At 42.9% G+C, this 14,376-nt stretch overlaps 1 protein-coding gene across 5 annotated transcripts in view; it reads left to right on the forward strand.

Annotated features, from left to right (window-relative positions):
- The first annotated feature begins 328 nt into the window (after window positions 1-328).
- The window catches only part of ep400 (E1A binding protein p400), a 37,402-nt gene continuing 23,354 nt past the window's right edge, over window positions 329-14,376 (forward strand). The window contains exons 1-21 of one of the 5 annotated variants that reach the window (XM_053236084.1): window positions 329-666; window positions 1,211-2,478; window positions 3,286-3,444; window positions 3,556-3,640; window positions 4,013-4,132; window positions 5,915-6,288; window positions 6,682-6,975; window positions 7,527-7,712; window positions 8,735-8,875; window positions 9,020-9,098; window positions 9,187-9,236; window positions 9,349-9,406; window positions 9,558-9,647; window positions 9,885-9,998; window positions 10,636-10,832; window positions 11,198-11,375; window positions 11,833-11,969; window positions 12,056-12,225; window positions 12,329-12,503; window positions 13,503-13,639; window positions 13,848-14,034. In XM_053236084.1, the coding sequence (XP_053092059.1) occupies window positions 1,252-2,478; window positions 3,286-3,444; window positions 3,556-3,640; window positions 4,013-4,132; window positions 5,915-6,288; window positions 6,682-6,975; window positions 7,527-7,712; window positions 8,735-8,875; window positions 9,020-9,098; window positions 9,187-9,236; window positions 9,349-9,406; window positions 9,558-9,647; window positions 9,885-9,998; window positions 10,636-10,832; window positions 11,198-11,375; window positions 11,833-11,969; window positions 12,056-12,225; window positions 12,329-12,503; window positions 13,503-13,639; window positions 13,848-14,034 (4,158 nt within the window). In that variant the 5' untranslated portion in view covers window positions 329-666; window positions 1,211-1,251. The remainder of the gene's footprint in view (window positions 667-1,210; window positions 2,479-3,285; window positions 3,445-3,555; window positions 3,641-4,012; window positions 4,133-5,914; window positions 6,289-6,681; window positions 6,976-7,526; window positions 7,713-8,734; window positions 8,876-9,019; window positions 9,099-9,186; window positions 9,237-9,348; window positions 9,407-9,557; window positions 9,648-9,884; window positions 9,999-10,635; window positions 10,833-11,197; window positions 11,376-11,832; window positions 11,970-12,055; window positions 12,226-12,328; window positions 12,504-13,502; window positions 13,640-13,847; window positions 14,035-14,376) is intronic. The other 4 variants (XM_034306356.2, XM_034306360.2, XM_034306358.2 and 1 more) reach the window with 4 other exon arrangements.

Consider the following 14,376-nt stretch of genomic DNA (forward strand, 5'->3'; position numbering starts at 1 on the left):
TTAAAAAATAAATAACTGTCCTGTTTCTCCATAAACTTTGTGTATTCTCTTAACCGTAACTACATCTACAATAATTTAATAATTATGTAAGTACAGTGCGGATATACCAAACAATTTGTTTGTTTGTTTGTTTGTCATTATTAAATAATTATTAAATCCAAATATTTCTAATTTGGTGTTTATAAACGTCACATTGCAGCAGCTCATTGGTTGAGAGCTCGAGTTCCTCTTTCCGATTGGTTCGAGCTCCTGTCAATTACTCCCAAGTCCCGCCTTTTTAAACAGGAGTACTTCCGGGTAACGGGAGAAGAAAGGAAGTGGCGGAGAATTAAACAAGCTCTGGTTTAATTCTAAATTAAACTCGATTAGACATACAGTGCACAACATATGGCTCAGGAGTCACGATTTTATACATTTAAATACATAATACATGTAATTATTTATGAATGAATCCCTGCGTGAGCTGGCTGAGCTGGTGCGCATGCGCAGTGTGAACGGCTTGACGGAGGTAGCTAGCTCTCGCCATGTTTCACACAGCATCACCGCGACGCTTTTTATAAACTCTTTGCAGTCTTTTCTTGCTGTTATAGTCTCAGTACAGCCTTGTATACAGTCTGGGATTTATTATAACGCTGAATGGTGCGCGTGTGGGACAGCTAATTAGTTGTAAGTCCTGCTGAATTTCATGTAGAATTGCTAGTTAGCTGTTTATTACCACGGGTTGTTTTTACCCCGCGAGCGCATAATAGAAAACATCACTGCTGCTTTGTTTGTTTCTTCTTCAGTCCATATTACAGCTTAATGTTTTAAATCGAGATATTATAAACGTAGTTTATTGAGATAATAAAGGCTGAAAGCTAAAATGAAAGGATAGTTATTGTTTTTTATTTTGCTAGCTGGTTAGCCCGCTAGCTAGGAGGCTAAGCGGACCTAGCATGCTAGTCACAACACGTCAGTGATAACAATAAGCAGATGCTGTTTATGTGGAATATAATTTAAGATAAATATAATGTTTCGTGTAAAGCAAAGAGATGTTCAAGTGATAGTTTTACTCCAGATATATACAGCATATGGAATTAAGGAATAATAATGTGTATGTGTGTATTATACAGTAATAAATGATAGTTTTTATTCTAAATCTGTGCTGCATATGGATAATCGTCTTGTGAATATTATATACAGGAATAATTTGTCTCCTTTCCTCTTTAAGGGTGTCATTTTTTTTAAACATTACTGTGTCAGTGCCACGCAATGCACCATGGAGGAGGTCCACCAAATGCACAGCGAAATCCTCAGAGATCCAAATCCTTCACGGGCTCTGAAGCAGATGAACAGCAGCAGCAACCAGTCACCATCACACAACAACAACAACAACAGCCACAACAACCCGCAGCTGTCACTCATCCACAGTCCCCGGTGACGACGTTCGCCACGGCGGCGGGCCCCGCAGTCTCGGCTTCTCAGTCCTCCAACTACCAGATCATCATGAGCCGAAGCCCCGTAGCTGGCCAGAACATGAACATCACCTTACAGAACGTGGTCCCCGGGAACCAGCAGATCACGCTGATGCCGCTGGCACCGCTGCCAAGTCCGGCTTCACCTGGCTTCCAGCACCAAGCTTCTCAGTGGAGGTTCGAGCACAGCTCATCTCTTCCTCAGCCGCAGAGTCCGACGCAGCACAGCCCCATCTCCCTGCAGGCCATGTCAAGGCCGGGCGCCGCTCTCGGGGTGTGCGCGCAAAGCCCTACGCGTTTCGTCGAAACTGGACTCATGGTGCGGCAGATTAACCTCAGCAGTCCGTCCGGAAGTGGACACTTTGTGTACCAGGAGAACGCGGGCTTGACTCAGCTGGCTCCGACGGCGGTTGGTACGGTGCAGCTTGCGTCTCCAGCCGGGACGCCGGCATCCGTGAGGGAGAGACGCCTCTCTCAGCCGCACTCTCAGACCGGAGGCACGATCCATCACCTGGGCCCGCAGAGTCCCGCGGCGTCCGGAGCCGCTCTGTCGGCCTTAGCCAGCCCCAGTCAGATCACCACGTCCAACCTTCCTCCTCAGATCAGCAGCATCATCCAGGGACAGCTTCGGCCCGCCGGTGCAGGGGTCACGGCATCCGGAATGACTTCGTTTGGCGCCGTCCCTCCCTCCAGTCCTTCTCGGAGTATCGCGAACCCTCCGCTGACTCCCAAAAAGGTTCAGCCCAAGAAGCTGGAGGAGATAGCGGCCCCTAACCCTGAGGTGGCTCAGCTGAGGAAGCAGTGTTTGGAGCATCACACCAAGAAGATGGACAGCCTGAAGGACGTATTCAAGGACTACCTGATCGAACTCTTCTTTCTGCAACACCTGCAAGGCAACATGATGGACTACCTCGCCTTCAAGAAGAAGCCGTGCGTGCCGCTCTTCACCTACCTGAGGCAGAACGACCTCGACCTCGAGGACGAGGAGGAAGAAGAAGAGCAATCCGAAGTCATCAATGACGAGGTAAAGCATTCTGCAAGCATTTTAGATCTTTTTGAACAAAAGTATAAGTGTTTTGTGGTTTTCTTTTTTTTTTTTTCTTTTTTTTTTTTTTTTTACTGTATGTTCAGAGGAAAATACTGGCCCAAATAGGAGCTGAAGTTACCTGGGAAGGTCAGGAGGAAGTGCTAGTGTAAACATAACAGATATTTAAATAACCGGATTTTATTGTTTGGACAAAATTCGTGAATAAAAAAAGACAAGAGAGTGAAATTTAAATCCCTTTCGTCAGCTGTCTTCTTTTTTGTCCGCACTTTTACTTTGGTTCAAGTCGTTATGAACTGGTATTACTACAACATATAACCAGATGAAAAATCTGAACTATTAATGAAATTAAAATCATTATTATTTTAACCTAGTATAGAAAAAAGGTGACAAAAATAATTAAAACTGTAAGTTATAGCCAATTTAAATGAAACTGCACAGTTAGTAATACAATTAGTCATATAATCTATCCATCCATCCTTCCTATTTTTCCTCCCTTCTGAGAAACTTTAGAGAATCAGTGACCCAGAATTTGTCATTCGTGTTTGTATATACACGTGTGTGTGTGTGTGTGTGTGTGTGTGTGTGTGTGTGTGTGAGAGAGATGATACACGTCGTCTAGAGCAGTGTGAGTAACCAGTCAGTCGTGAACATTACCCCTGAGTACCTTTAATTCCTCTTGGTGCCAATATTTTATCATGTTAACAATTTCTGTATCATATGAACAGCAGCAGTGCAAAATGCCTTCATTGAGATCTTTTCATTCAGCAGCCATTTTTATTTCAGGGACACTGTGCGAGCGTTGTATGTACGTCTGTTTCTATGACAACCACTCAGGTGAAAGTAGTGACAGGAAAGGACGGCCAGACGGTGACGCCCGTCGCCATAGCCACCCAGCTCCCTCCGAACGTGTCGGCGGCGTTCTCCACCCAGCCGCAGTTTCAGGTGGGACGTCACAGACACCAGTTCCTGGAAAGATCTTTTTTTTTTTTTTTTGAATAATATGAAGAATTTTTAAAAAATTCTTAATAATTTTTTTCTCTGTGACATCCACAGGCTCATCCTAGTGCTGCAGGTGGCAACATTTCCAACCCCGTGGAGATGGAGGCTTTCAAACGGCAGCAGGCTTTGGCTCAAGCAGGTAGACCGGCGTCGATGCAGGATCTTTTTTTTTTTTTTTTTTTCCCTTCTTCTTTTTTTTTTTCTCTTTCTTTCCTTCATTTCCTCCTCAAATTTGCTTCTGCTTAATCAATATTCAGCATCTTTTCCCAGCGCTGTGTGTTCGAAGCCCATGAAACGGGGAGCGCCGCTTCCTAACGTCCGACTGCTGGTGTGCAATCGTCATTGCTGTGTGCCTAGTGTGTGTTTTTTTTTTTTGTTTTGTTTTTTTTTTTTCTTTTAAATTCGTGTTTTCTTGTTCTATTTTTTTTTCCTCCCCTTTTCAATCTTCCTACTTTTTTTTTTTTTTTTTTTTTTTTTGCGTGTTGAGGGTGTTGTGTGTTTTGCATCCCAGATCAGGCTAAGCGGTCCCGGATCGAAGTGGTTCGCCACGGGATGATATTCCAGCACCCCGTTGTAGCTCCTTTAGGATCTCCCGGCGTTCCCCTCCAGCAGCTTATGCCAACAGCGCAAGGTAGGAGCGCCGCTGTTTTTTTTTCCGGCCCGGTTCCACTACTCTCGTGTCCGTTGGTTTAGAGATGCTGCTGGAGGTCAGAGGTCAACCCAGAGAGTTCTCAGTGATGACCCCTCCCCCTCCCTTTTGTCATTTATATTATTTCACTTTAATTTTTTGACCCGAACCCAAATTTGATTCACTCCCTTTGACCTGCCCACTGGAAGTTCAGGCTCTTTGAGTGGTACGAGAAGATCCAGGAGAAGATGGAGCGTCTGAAAGGGAAGAAACCACGTCTCGCATTCGCATATTTTCCCTTTATGATTTGATATCATTCCGTCATTTCTGTTCTTCTTTGCCAGCTCACTGGACGATGCATCTCAGCCACTACATCACTTTTTTTTTTTTAAAAAAAAATCCATGTTCATCTGCCATTTCCTGCCCACGGTCTTCGGCTCCGCCCCCTTTCCTCGATCTCATTGCATCATCGATTAGCACACGTCCATGTGCACCTTGGTTCTCATCGTCTAGATGTTCCTCTTGTCATCTTTTCCATTCGTCATTCCTGGTTTCTCCAGCATTTTGTCACGACTTGGCCTCTATCCCTCAGTCCAGGTTATTTAGCGAACCTGAAGTGACTCAGGAGCTTAAAGCGGCCACATTCCAGGTGAAGCGAATTGGCGTAGAGGCTAGCTTGATGGAGGTGCTTCTTTAAGTGTGCACTTTAAGCCCAGCACTGTCCTGCTTTTCACCCTAATCTGTCCCCTTGTCTTTATTCTGCTCTTACACCCCGCTTTGCTCTGTTGTATAAGCTGTCTAAATGCCGTGTAATGTAACAGGTGTAACACGCATGCTCATCCTATGGTGTCTGTGCTTAGTTGCATCTTTTCTTTTTTTTTTTTGTTCTATCTTTTCCTCTTTTTCTTTGCTGTTCTTATCTTATCAGTGCTTTTTTCCTCATCCTTTTTTTAAATTGTTTGAATTTATAATGCATGCAATTTTATATAATTTTATAGAAGAGTTACTGAACATAAGAATACTTTTTTTTGTAATTATAATTTGACTATTTTATTTATTAAACATTAAACATAGATCTTCTCTTGTTTCTTCTGTAATCATTATTACGTAGATGTTATTTTTCTTTAATACCACACTGTTTTTCCAAAAGTGAGTATTTAATTATCATTAACATCACGTTCATTAAAAGTTAATTTAATGCCATAGGATAGTAGTGTTCTTAAGTTAAAATTTTTTTTTTATATATATGTATATTTATATAGAAATTTGAAAATACGTTGTTTTCGATGTTTCATCCTCTCCTTCTGGCGACTCTCCTGTACCTTTCTCCTCTCCATGCATCACCTTTTCTGTCCGTCCTCCACTTCACTGCTCTTGCATCCTTCATTTTCCCTTCTATTTTTTCTTTCCATTTTTTTTTCCTTTTCCTTCTTAATTTTCTCTCTCTCGCTCGCTGCTCTCAATCTTGCTTTTTACCCTCCTGCTTTTTCCTTTCCTTTGCCTTCTCCCTTTTTTCTTTCTCATTCTGTCATCTTTTCCCTCCACGTTTCTCTCATCACCCCCGTTCTCTTTACTACCACTCTTTCATTTTTCTTGCTTTTCCCATTTTCTGTCTCTGTTTCTTCATTTCCACGGCCCCTGTTCTTTCTTTCCCGATACTTCTCTCTCCTTTCTCTTCTTCCTTTCCCCTACTCTGCCCATTTTCTTGATTTCATTCCCATTCTTTCCACTCTTTTCTTTCCATCCCGCTCTCTCTCTCTGTATCTTCCTTCCATTCTCTCTCAGGTGGCATGCCCCCGACCCCACAGACGGTCCAAATAGGGGGGCAGAACCAGAACCAGCAGCAGTATGACCCGTCCAAAGGCCCCCCGGTGCAGAACGCCGCCAGCCTCCACACTCCTCCACCTCAGCTGCCAGGCCGACCTCCCCAAGCTACGCTGCCCATGGCCGCTTTGCCTCTAGCTCTCTCTCAGGCTCAGCCCGTGGTGTTGGAGCAGCAGTGCCAGGCGCCGGGCGGGCAGCTCCAGGCCCAGGTGAAGCTGCAGGGGGCAGGGGCCGTGCTGGCTGCAGTGAACCCACACCCACAGCTGCAGATGCAGCTCCAAATACAACAACAGCAGCAGCAGCAAACGCAGCCGATCATGCAGTCAGGACAGGCCGTGAGTAAAGAAGTCTTATCTTCATCTAACTAAAACCTTTACCTTTTAATCTATTCAGTTTTTTAAACAAAAATCAGGGTTACACCCAGGTTGGCAGGTTTTGTGATTGTTTTCTTGGTTCACTTTTAAAGTCTTTGAAAGAAATAGGAGAATCTGAAAACTAGACTGAAAACTGGAAATATATATGTGTTATTGCATCATAAAATATAAGAGCCTATGAGGTTTCAGTATGCAGATTCAGTCTACGCAACACCGGTTTACTAGGAGAAGTGGGATAGTCGCATTTCTAATTTGCATATTTATTGAATCTAGATGGTTTTTTTCTGTTCTCTAATGTGATTTATCATGATATCACCGGTTGTCGCAATTTCATTCTTCCTCCTCTCCCCTAAGACTGTCACGCTCACTCGGCACGGCGTGGAGACGTCCCAGCCTGCTCAGCGTCTGACGCCCAGCCTCCTGTCCTCCCCCGTCGTGTCCACTGCACCTTCCCCCTCCTTGCCCTCCTCTCTCCCGTCCACTCCGGTTCGGACCCCTGTGCCTCACACGCTCACCCCTGCCTCGCACTCCAAACTCACAGCCTCCAACGGCACTACGGCGCTGAAGCTCTCCACGCTGAGCCAGGGCTCGACTACTAACAGCGCCCAGGAGAGCTCCCAGGACAAGCAGGCAGAGCAGGCTAAACTGGTGAGATGAGCAAATCTCTCAAATGGAACAAAACATCATATTTAATCATTTTAGAATATTTAAATCCAATCCTAAAGGGGAAGTTTGGTCAAAAAGGAAATTTAGGTGACTGTCCTCTTGCTACAAATGTTCAGCAAAGACGTGTTTAGTGTTTGAATATGAAATTAGTGATCTAGAGAAGCTTAAAATATTCTCCAAAGTGCTCATCACACTCACCTCAAACCATTTAATTGATCGCTATTTTAAAATGGTTCTAAGGCTGTAAGGCATTGTTATCTATAAAAATGGACAAAAGGACAGAGAAACAGCTTTTTATAAAAAAAAAAAAGCTCATGGCAGCCATCTTGAAGCTGAATTGCTCCCTTCCTTTGTGTACAAATATTATTATTATTATTATGGAGCAAAACAATGTATATGATAAGTTAGACATTTAGGCTATTTGTTTTCTTTAACTTCTCAGCCTGAATGCCATTGTTTTGCTAAAACTAGCAGAAAAAACCTGAACTCAGAATGACCAGAATGACTATTACTGCATGTGTGACCCCATGTAGGAGAGCCAAGTGCATCAGCGCATTGCTGAGCTGAGGAAGGAGGGCCAATGGTCAGCTAGCCGGCTGCCTAAACTGCAGGAAGCCAGCAGGCCCAAATCCCAGTGGGACTACCTGCTGGAGGAGATGCAGTGGATGGCTGCCGATTTTGCCCAGGAGAGACGCTGGAAGATGGCCGCCGCCAAAAAGGTAGGAAAGGAACAAATGTGCTGAGTAATACTGCTTTTCTCTAAAATGCAGGAGGAGACTGTTAAAGTGGTGGGGGGGGGTATACCGGTGGTAATTCTTAATAACTTAGGTTCACAGTAGAGAACGACGGCTCTCTCATGTCAGTTAGCCTCTTGTAGGCGTGGAGCGACCGCTACTGTTGTCATCTGTGGGCGTGTACCATCGTCCAGCTCCAATGGGAAAGACTCACAGCTGAAATGTAGCCTACAGTGCACAATTCACTACAGTATACAATTTATTTGTCTTTAAAATATACTTAAAATGAAGCATCATAGTTTATTAAAGTGCAAAAAGTGTGAAAAATCGGTTGTTGGGCGTATTCGTGTTAGCTACTGACATCACAATCTAACTGTACCAGCTACACACACTCTGCAGAGACAGCAGTGATCTTTGCTATTTTCTTCCAAGCTTTATTTCTCTGTAAACATTTAAATTTTTAAATGTGGTTGTATACGACAGGATAAAATTAATGCACAGTCTTACGTCTTTTATGCCATTTTTCTTTCGAGGCAAGCAGTACATAGGAATTAAAAGCAGATAGGAAGTAAAGTTGTGAGGAGGGAATGAGAAAATGTACCACGTGCAGCACACGATTGGTCTGAGGAATCATTCGAGCCAGTTGTTTGGATTTGTCGCTTTGCCACGTCATATCTAATTTGCATAAAGTTCAAAAAATCTCAACTCTCATGTTGCGCTGTCGCCTTGTTGCTGAAATCGTGGGTTCGTGTCGTGTGCATGTGTATAAACAATACACACATCGCTTGCTAGTGTGAACATAACTTTACGGCAGTTGTTTGAATTTGAAGAGCTAGCTTCAGCTAATTTCTACCATTTCTAAACAAAACTCTTATTGGAAGCGTGTCTAGATGTATTACGCTGTACCAGAATACAGACATAGATACACATAGGAGTCAGTGTGACAGTCCCATCCATTAGACATGCCTTAAGTGTGCAGTGATTTGTTTTTTGTTTTGTTTTTTCAGCTGGTGCGCACTTGTGCCCGTTACCACGTTGAGGTGAGGAAGGCCGAGGAGAGGAAGAAGATGGAGGAGGAGCTGAGGCTGAGAAACATAGCCAGTGTCATTGCACGTGAGGTGGACTACTTCTGGTCCAACATCGAGCAGGTGAAAAATCATAAAAAAACATAATGTCTTCCATTATACAGTAATTTCTAATTTGTATTCACGTGAACTTTTTTCTAAATCTAGATCTAAATTTTCAATCTGATTTATTTTTCAAAGTGTTGTCTGGTGTCCTTGTTGTCTCAGGTCGTGGAAATCAAACTCCATTTGGAGATCGCGAGCAAAAGACAGAAAGTGTTCCGGCTACAGAAGTCAGGACACAGAGGTGAGAGTGGTGTTTTTGTTCACGTCGAATACACGTTGTGTCAGTCGGCATTAAAAATATTGATTTTTGACGCTTCGTGTTGATCCAGGACAAAGCAGTAAATCTGCTCAGGCTTCAGGAGAGAAGGACAGCAGAGTGGTGAGATCATTTTCTATACCTCACTTTTTTTTTTTTTTAATTACAATTATGTGAGGTTTCTGTTGGTTTACAGTTTTTTTGTTGTTGTTGTTGTTTCGTTTCGTTTTCGAAGGAGTCCGGGAGCACCACCCGCAAGAGGAAGACGTGCACGTCCCTTTCTGATGAAGAGGGTATGTACTTTAATCCCATGAGATGATACCATCCGCCTTTTTTTTTTTGTTTTGTTTTCTATCTTCGTCTTACAGATTTTTTTTCATGCTCTGAGTTTTCACTGGGTTAATGATGTACGCTAAACCATACGTGTGTGTGTGTGGTTTGCAGCTGAAGATGAGGAAAGCACTATAGAGGAGCAGGAGGCTATGGAAGTAGCTGCTGAACAAAAAGAGGAGCTTGTCGAACTCACCAAGGAAGGTCAGTGACACACAGCTTTTCTCGGTATTTAAATCCCACTCTGCATGGGTACTTTCCTTCTTTTCAGACATTTGATTCATCTTATGAAGTGTGTGATAAAAAGCCTATACATTAGGGAAATCAAAAATTTTTTTCAAGATTTCAAGTCTCCTGTGCTTAGCAAAAGAAATTTTGTAGTGTGCGGGATATTTTTGTGTTTTTTTTTGCTTAAATCAGTGTGCTCTGGTTGATTTGTAGCTGAGGTGCCATTGGAGGCTTTGGTAAAGAAATACGCCGGTGCGTATGCTGAGGGATTCGAGTGGCCGCAGCCTGCCTGCCAGAGTGAGGATGAGGAGAAAGATGAAGTCGAAGGCACTGTTACTTCCTCACTATAAGTCAATAAATCACTCTAGATGATTAAACACACTCTCCAAATTCAGTTTATACATAGTTTTGTTGTTTGTCACGTTAATGTTGTGTATTCAATGTATTGTCTTTAAAAATAGCACAGCTTTATTTGTGTAGTGTAGGTTATTTTTTTGTGCTGTTAGATGTTGCATTAGAATTCATATAACCTAAGCCCTTAAATCAGGCCAGTAAAATATATTTAATTTCATTACAAAGCAGAGTTTAATGCAGAAAGCAGTGTTTAATTTCTGCTAGGAAGGCTGTAGGAGTTTTACTGTTGTTAGCGCAAAACTGTAAAATTACTAAGAAAAGAGTATTTTACAACTACTTTACTTGTAATTAGGGGATGTCAAAGTGTCTTATAGTCCAGAAGTAAAATACAATATGGGTGATATAATGTTAACATTGTGGAAAAGGAGAAAAAAATATATATAATAAGAAATATTTTCCCCATTTAACATTACACACACCTTCATCTGGAGGTGCCATTATTTTTGCATTTGGCAAAGATGGCAAAACTGAGTAGTGTGTTTGATTAGTTAGATATGTTCTATCGTTAAGTGAGCTGAAATAATCTTTTAAATCTTTTCTGCTATGTTAGACATGGATAGTTGTCCACTGGACAGCCCCCATGAGGCGGTTCTCATCGACACGCTCTTGAGTGACGAGCAGTACCGCGGACCCGAACGGACCAGCAGCGCCTCAGGAACCAACGGCAAACCCATGAAGGATATAGCAGAAGTGTCTAGGGCAACAGACCTGATCCTGCCCAAAGGCAGCGCTAGGACTACACCAACCGTGAGTTTCCTTCCTTATGCTTTAAATATTGCAATGACTAAATGAGAGAAGATTTTATTAGGTGTTCAGCCAGTCTTAAATCTGCCCTTCTACTACAGAATCCAATTTCTTTATTCAGGGAATTTTTCGTTTCTGCTCCATTAACAAGTAACTATTAATATCACAGGAAATACTTTTATTTCCATTCCTGAGCTCTATAGTTCTTGAAAAGGTTCCTCAGTGGAAACATGGCTATAGATAACTTTGTATTTTAATAGACAACATTTTCAGCTCATTTTGATGGCTGAGGTCATTTTAATTTCTGCCATATTTAACTCTTCTGCTATTATCCTCTCTCCTACTATCCTCTTTTTTTTTTTTCGTAGACTCGTCTTCATGTGCCCTCCCTCCTTCACGGCTCTCTGAGAGATTACCAGCTGGTGGGTGTCGAGTGGTTGGCTAACCTGCACCGAAAGCACCTCAACGGCATTCTGGCAGACGAGACCGGACTGGGCAAGACCGTCCAGACTGTGGCCTACCTCGCACACCTGGCCTGTCACGAAGGTCCGTCTTCAACTAGGACTGTACCACTGTTGATGTAGGGGTGTAAAGTGCTGGCTCTAATTTACAGCACCTTGTCTTAATACTCACTGATTAGCTGGATATGAATAAAATCTGTGGAATGATGGCTTATACTGGATTTCACAGATGTAGTGATCACAAAAACGGACACCTTTACACGTTTTCAGACATTATTTACTTTCAAAGTTTAATTTTTTTCAATCCTGATTTCTAAAGAATAAAACTATCAGTGATAAGGGACCACATTAAAGGAATGGTTTGGGCAAAAATTGTTTGCTACGTTAGTTTTGTATTTGGTGGTACGAGGCTAATATTGCTAACAAAACTAGAGATATGAAACTGAGATGCTAAACTTTTTTGGCTGAAGTACACTCCAGGAAAAGGCAAGATTTATGATTGGTAGGAAGTCCAGCTGTTAGTCGATGTTTCTTATTTGCAGGTATATGGGGCCCTCACATGGTGGTGGTGAGAACCTGCAAACTGCTAAACTGGGAAATGGAGTTCAAGCGCTGGTGCCCGGGCCTCAAAATCCTCTTGTACTTGGGCAGCAAGAGAGAGCGCAGATACAAACGATCGGTAAACGTCAACATGTCTGTTTATCACACACAATCGTGTAGCCTAGTGGCGTTAGCCTTACTCGCGTTTGCCTCGTCTCTTTGCAGTGGTGGTCCGAGCCCAACAGCTTCCACGTATGCCTTACGTCATACAAGCTGCTGCTGAAAGACCAGGCTCACTTCCTGAAGAGGCGCTGGAGGCACCTGGTGCTGGACGAAGTGCAGCTGATCAAGAACATGACCGAGAAACACTGGGAAACCATCTTCACCATCAGGAGGTCAGACACCGTCTCCAGCTTTTTGCCCTCGAATAAATAAGGTGGAGTGATGGAGTGTGTTTTTGTGCATTAATTGAATATTGCTGTTGATTCATATCCACAGCCAGCAGAGGATCTTGCTGATCAACAGCCCACTACAGAACACTCTGAGAGAGCTGTGGACCATGATCCACTTCCTCCTGCCTGGAATCACACGCTCGTACCTCGACTTCCCCATCCAACCCGGCGCAGACCAAAACCAGGACTACTGCCACAAACTGGTCATCAGACTACACAGAGTAGGCTCACACACACACACACACACACACACACACATGTGGGATCAATGGTAATTTTAGCTGAGCTAATCACCCACAAGCAATGTTGTAAAACTGTGGGTTGTCCATATTTACTTACTTCAAACTTAGAAACGCAAGACCGAAAGAGGGCAAAATAATACGAAACTACACAAAAAAATGATTCTTTCTGTCCTTGCAGTTCTCTGCTTCTTTACCACATGCACTGAGGTTGTGCACATATTTATTTTAGGTGAGAGACTGCTGTTACTAATTAGCTACATTAACCTCATAGAGTGCAAAACTGAGGCTGCTTTCATACTGTAGTTTTTTTTTTCTTTCTGAACTGCTAGCACACGTTTTACGCACAGTCCTACAGGGATGTGACCACTCTTTTTTTTTTTTTTTTTAAAAAGAAGAAGCAGCTCTCTCTGGCTGTTTTTCACTGACAGTTTAAAAAATTAAATTAATTAATTAAAAAAAACACACACACATCAAGAGCTTGCTTTTATACCTCCTGATCCATCCAGTTCCACTTTTTGTGACAAGCAAGAAAAACCAAAATGGAGGACAAAAAGCAAAAAAAGTTCAACTTATCGGCGTAATTAAAAGTGACAGCTCGTTCATCTGTATGCGACGTGGCGTCCCGCTTTAACTGTGGCTGCGTATGGTGAAGTCCCACATGCAGATAAAATTCTCTTGATTTTCTGCCTCCATAAAGCGACATCGATGAACAGCAACCCTCCTTTTCACCAATCTTTAATTACCATCTGCATTACTGATATAATAATAAATGTTGTCTATGTAGCATGCAGGGTTAGTGAGTTGCACTAGCTGGGACTGGTAAGAGCGTTGTTATGGTTACAGTGTAAACGTCACTCTGATTAGAAGAAAAAAAAAAACTGACCGCATCAGGTAAACTGATTCTTACACGCTAAGCAAACATTTGTGTTTGTAGTGAAAGATCTTTCTCTGTTTCTCGGTGTGTCCTGCCGTGTGTAGATGATTCAGCCGTTCATCCTGCGTCGCTCCAAGAGAGATGTGGAGAAGCAGCTGCCTAAGAAGTACGAGCACATCCTGAAGTGCCGTCTCTCTGCGAGACAGAAGAGCATGTACGAGGATATCCTCACACAGCCCAGGTCCGTACCAGCTGCATCATTATTACCCCCAGGATTACATTATATTAGCAGTCTTTAACAAATCTAGTCCAAGTACCATTACTATTGCTCCAAAGTGTATAGGTTCCACCCAGACAGTGCATAGAGGGAACCACTGTATTAAATTAAACACTGTTTTATCTTTTGTGTGTGTGTGTGTGTGTGTTTGTGTTTGTGTTTGACTGTGTAGTGCTCAGGAGGCTCTAAAGACGGGACGCTTTGTAAGTGTGCTCCAGGTTCTAATGCAGCTGCAGAGGATCTGTAATCACCCAGATTTGATCCAGATCAGAGAGACTGCCAGCTCGTACACATGCCGGAGCCTGCAGTACAACACGCCATCTTTACTGCTCACAGCTCTGCAGAAGGACCAGTGGAAGGTCTGTGTGTGTGTGTGTGTGTGTGTGTGTGTGTGTGTCTGTGTTTGTGTGTGTCTCTGTGTGTGTGTGTGTGTCTCTGTGTCTCTCTGTGTGTGTGTGTGTGTGTGTGTGTGTGTGTCTGTGTTTGTGTGTGTCTCTGTGTGTGTCTGTGTGTCTCTGTGTCTCTCTGTGTGTGTGTGTGTGTGTGTGTGTGTGTCTGTGACAAGAATTCCCATTTTCTACTGTTTGTGTGTCATGAGTGTTGGAGAACTGTGGACTGTTTTCAGTTTTGCTGTTTATTTTATTTATTTATTTATTTTTTGTATTCTGTCCCTCTTATTATTATTGTTGTTGTTGCAATTG

This window comes from Pangasianodon hypophthalmus, chromosome 8 (assembly GCF_027358585.1).
Source record: "Pangasianodon hypophthalmus isolate fPanHyp1 chromosome 8, fPanHyp1.pri, whole genome shotgun sequence".
Taxonomy (NCBI): Eukaryota; Metazoa; Chordata; class Actinopteri; order Siluriformes; family Pangasiidae; genus Pangasianodon; species Pangasianodon hypophthalmus.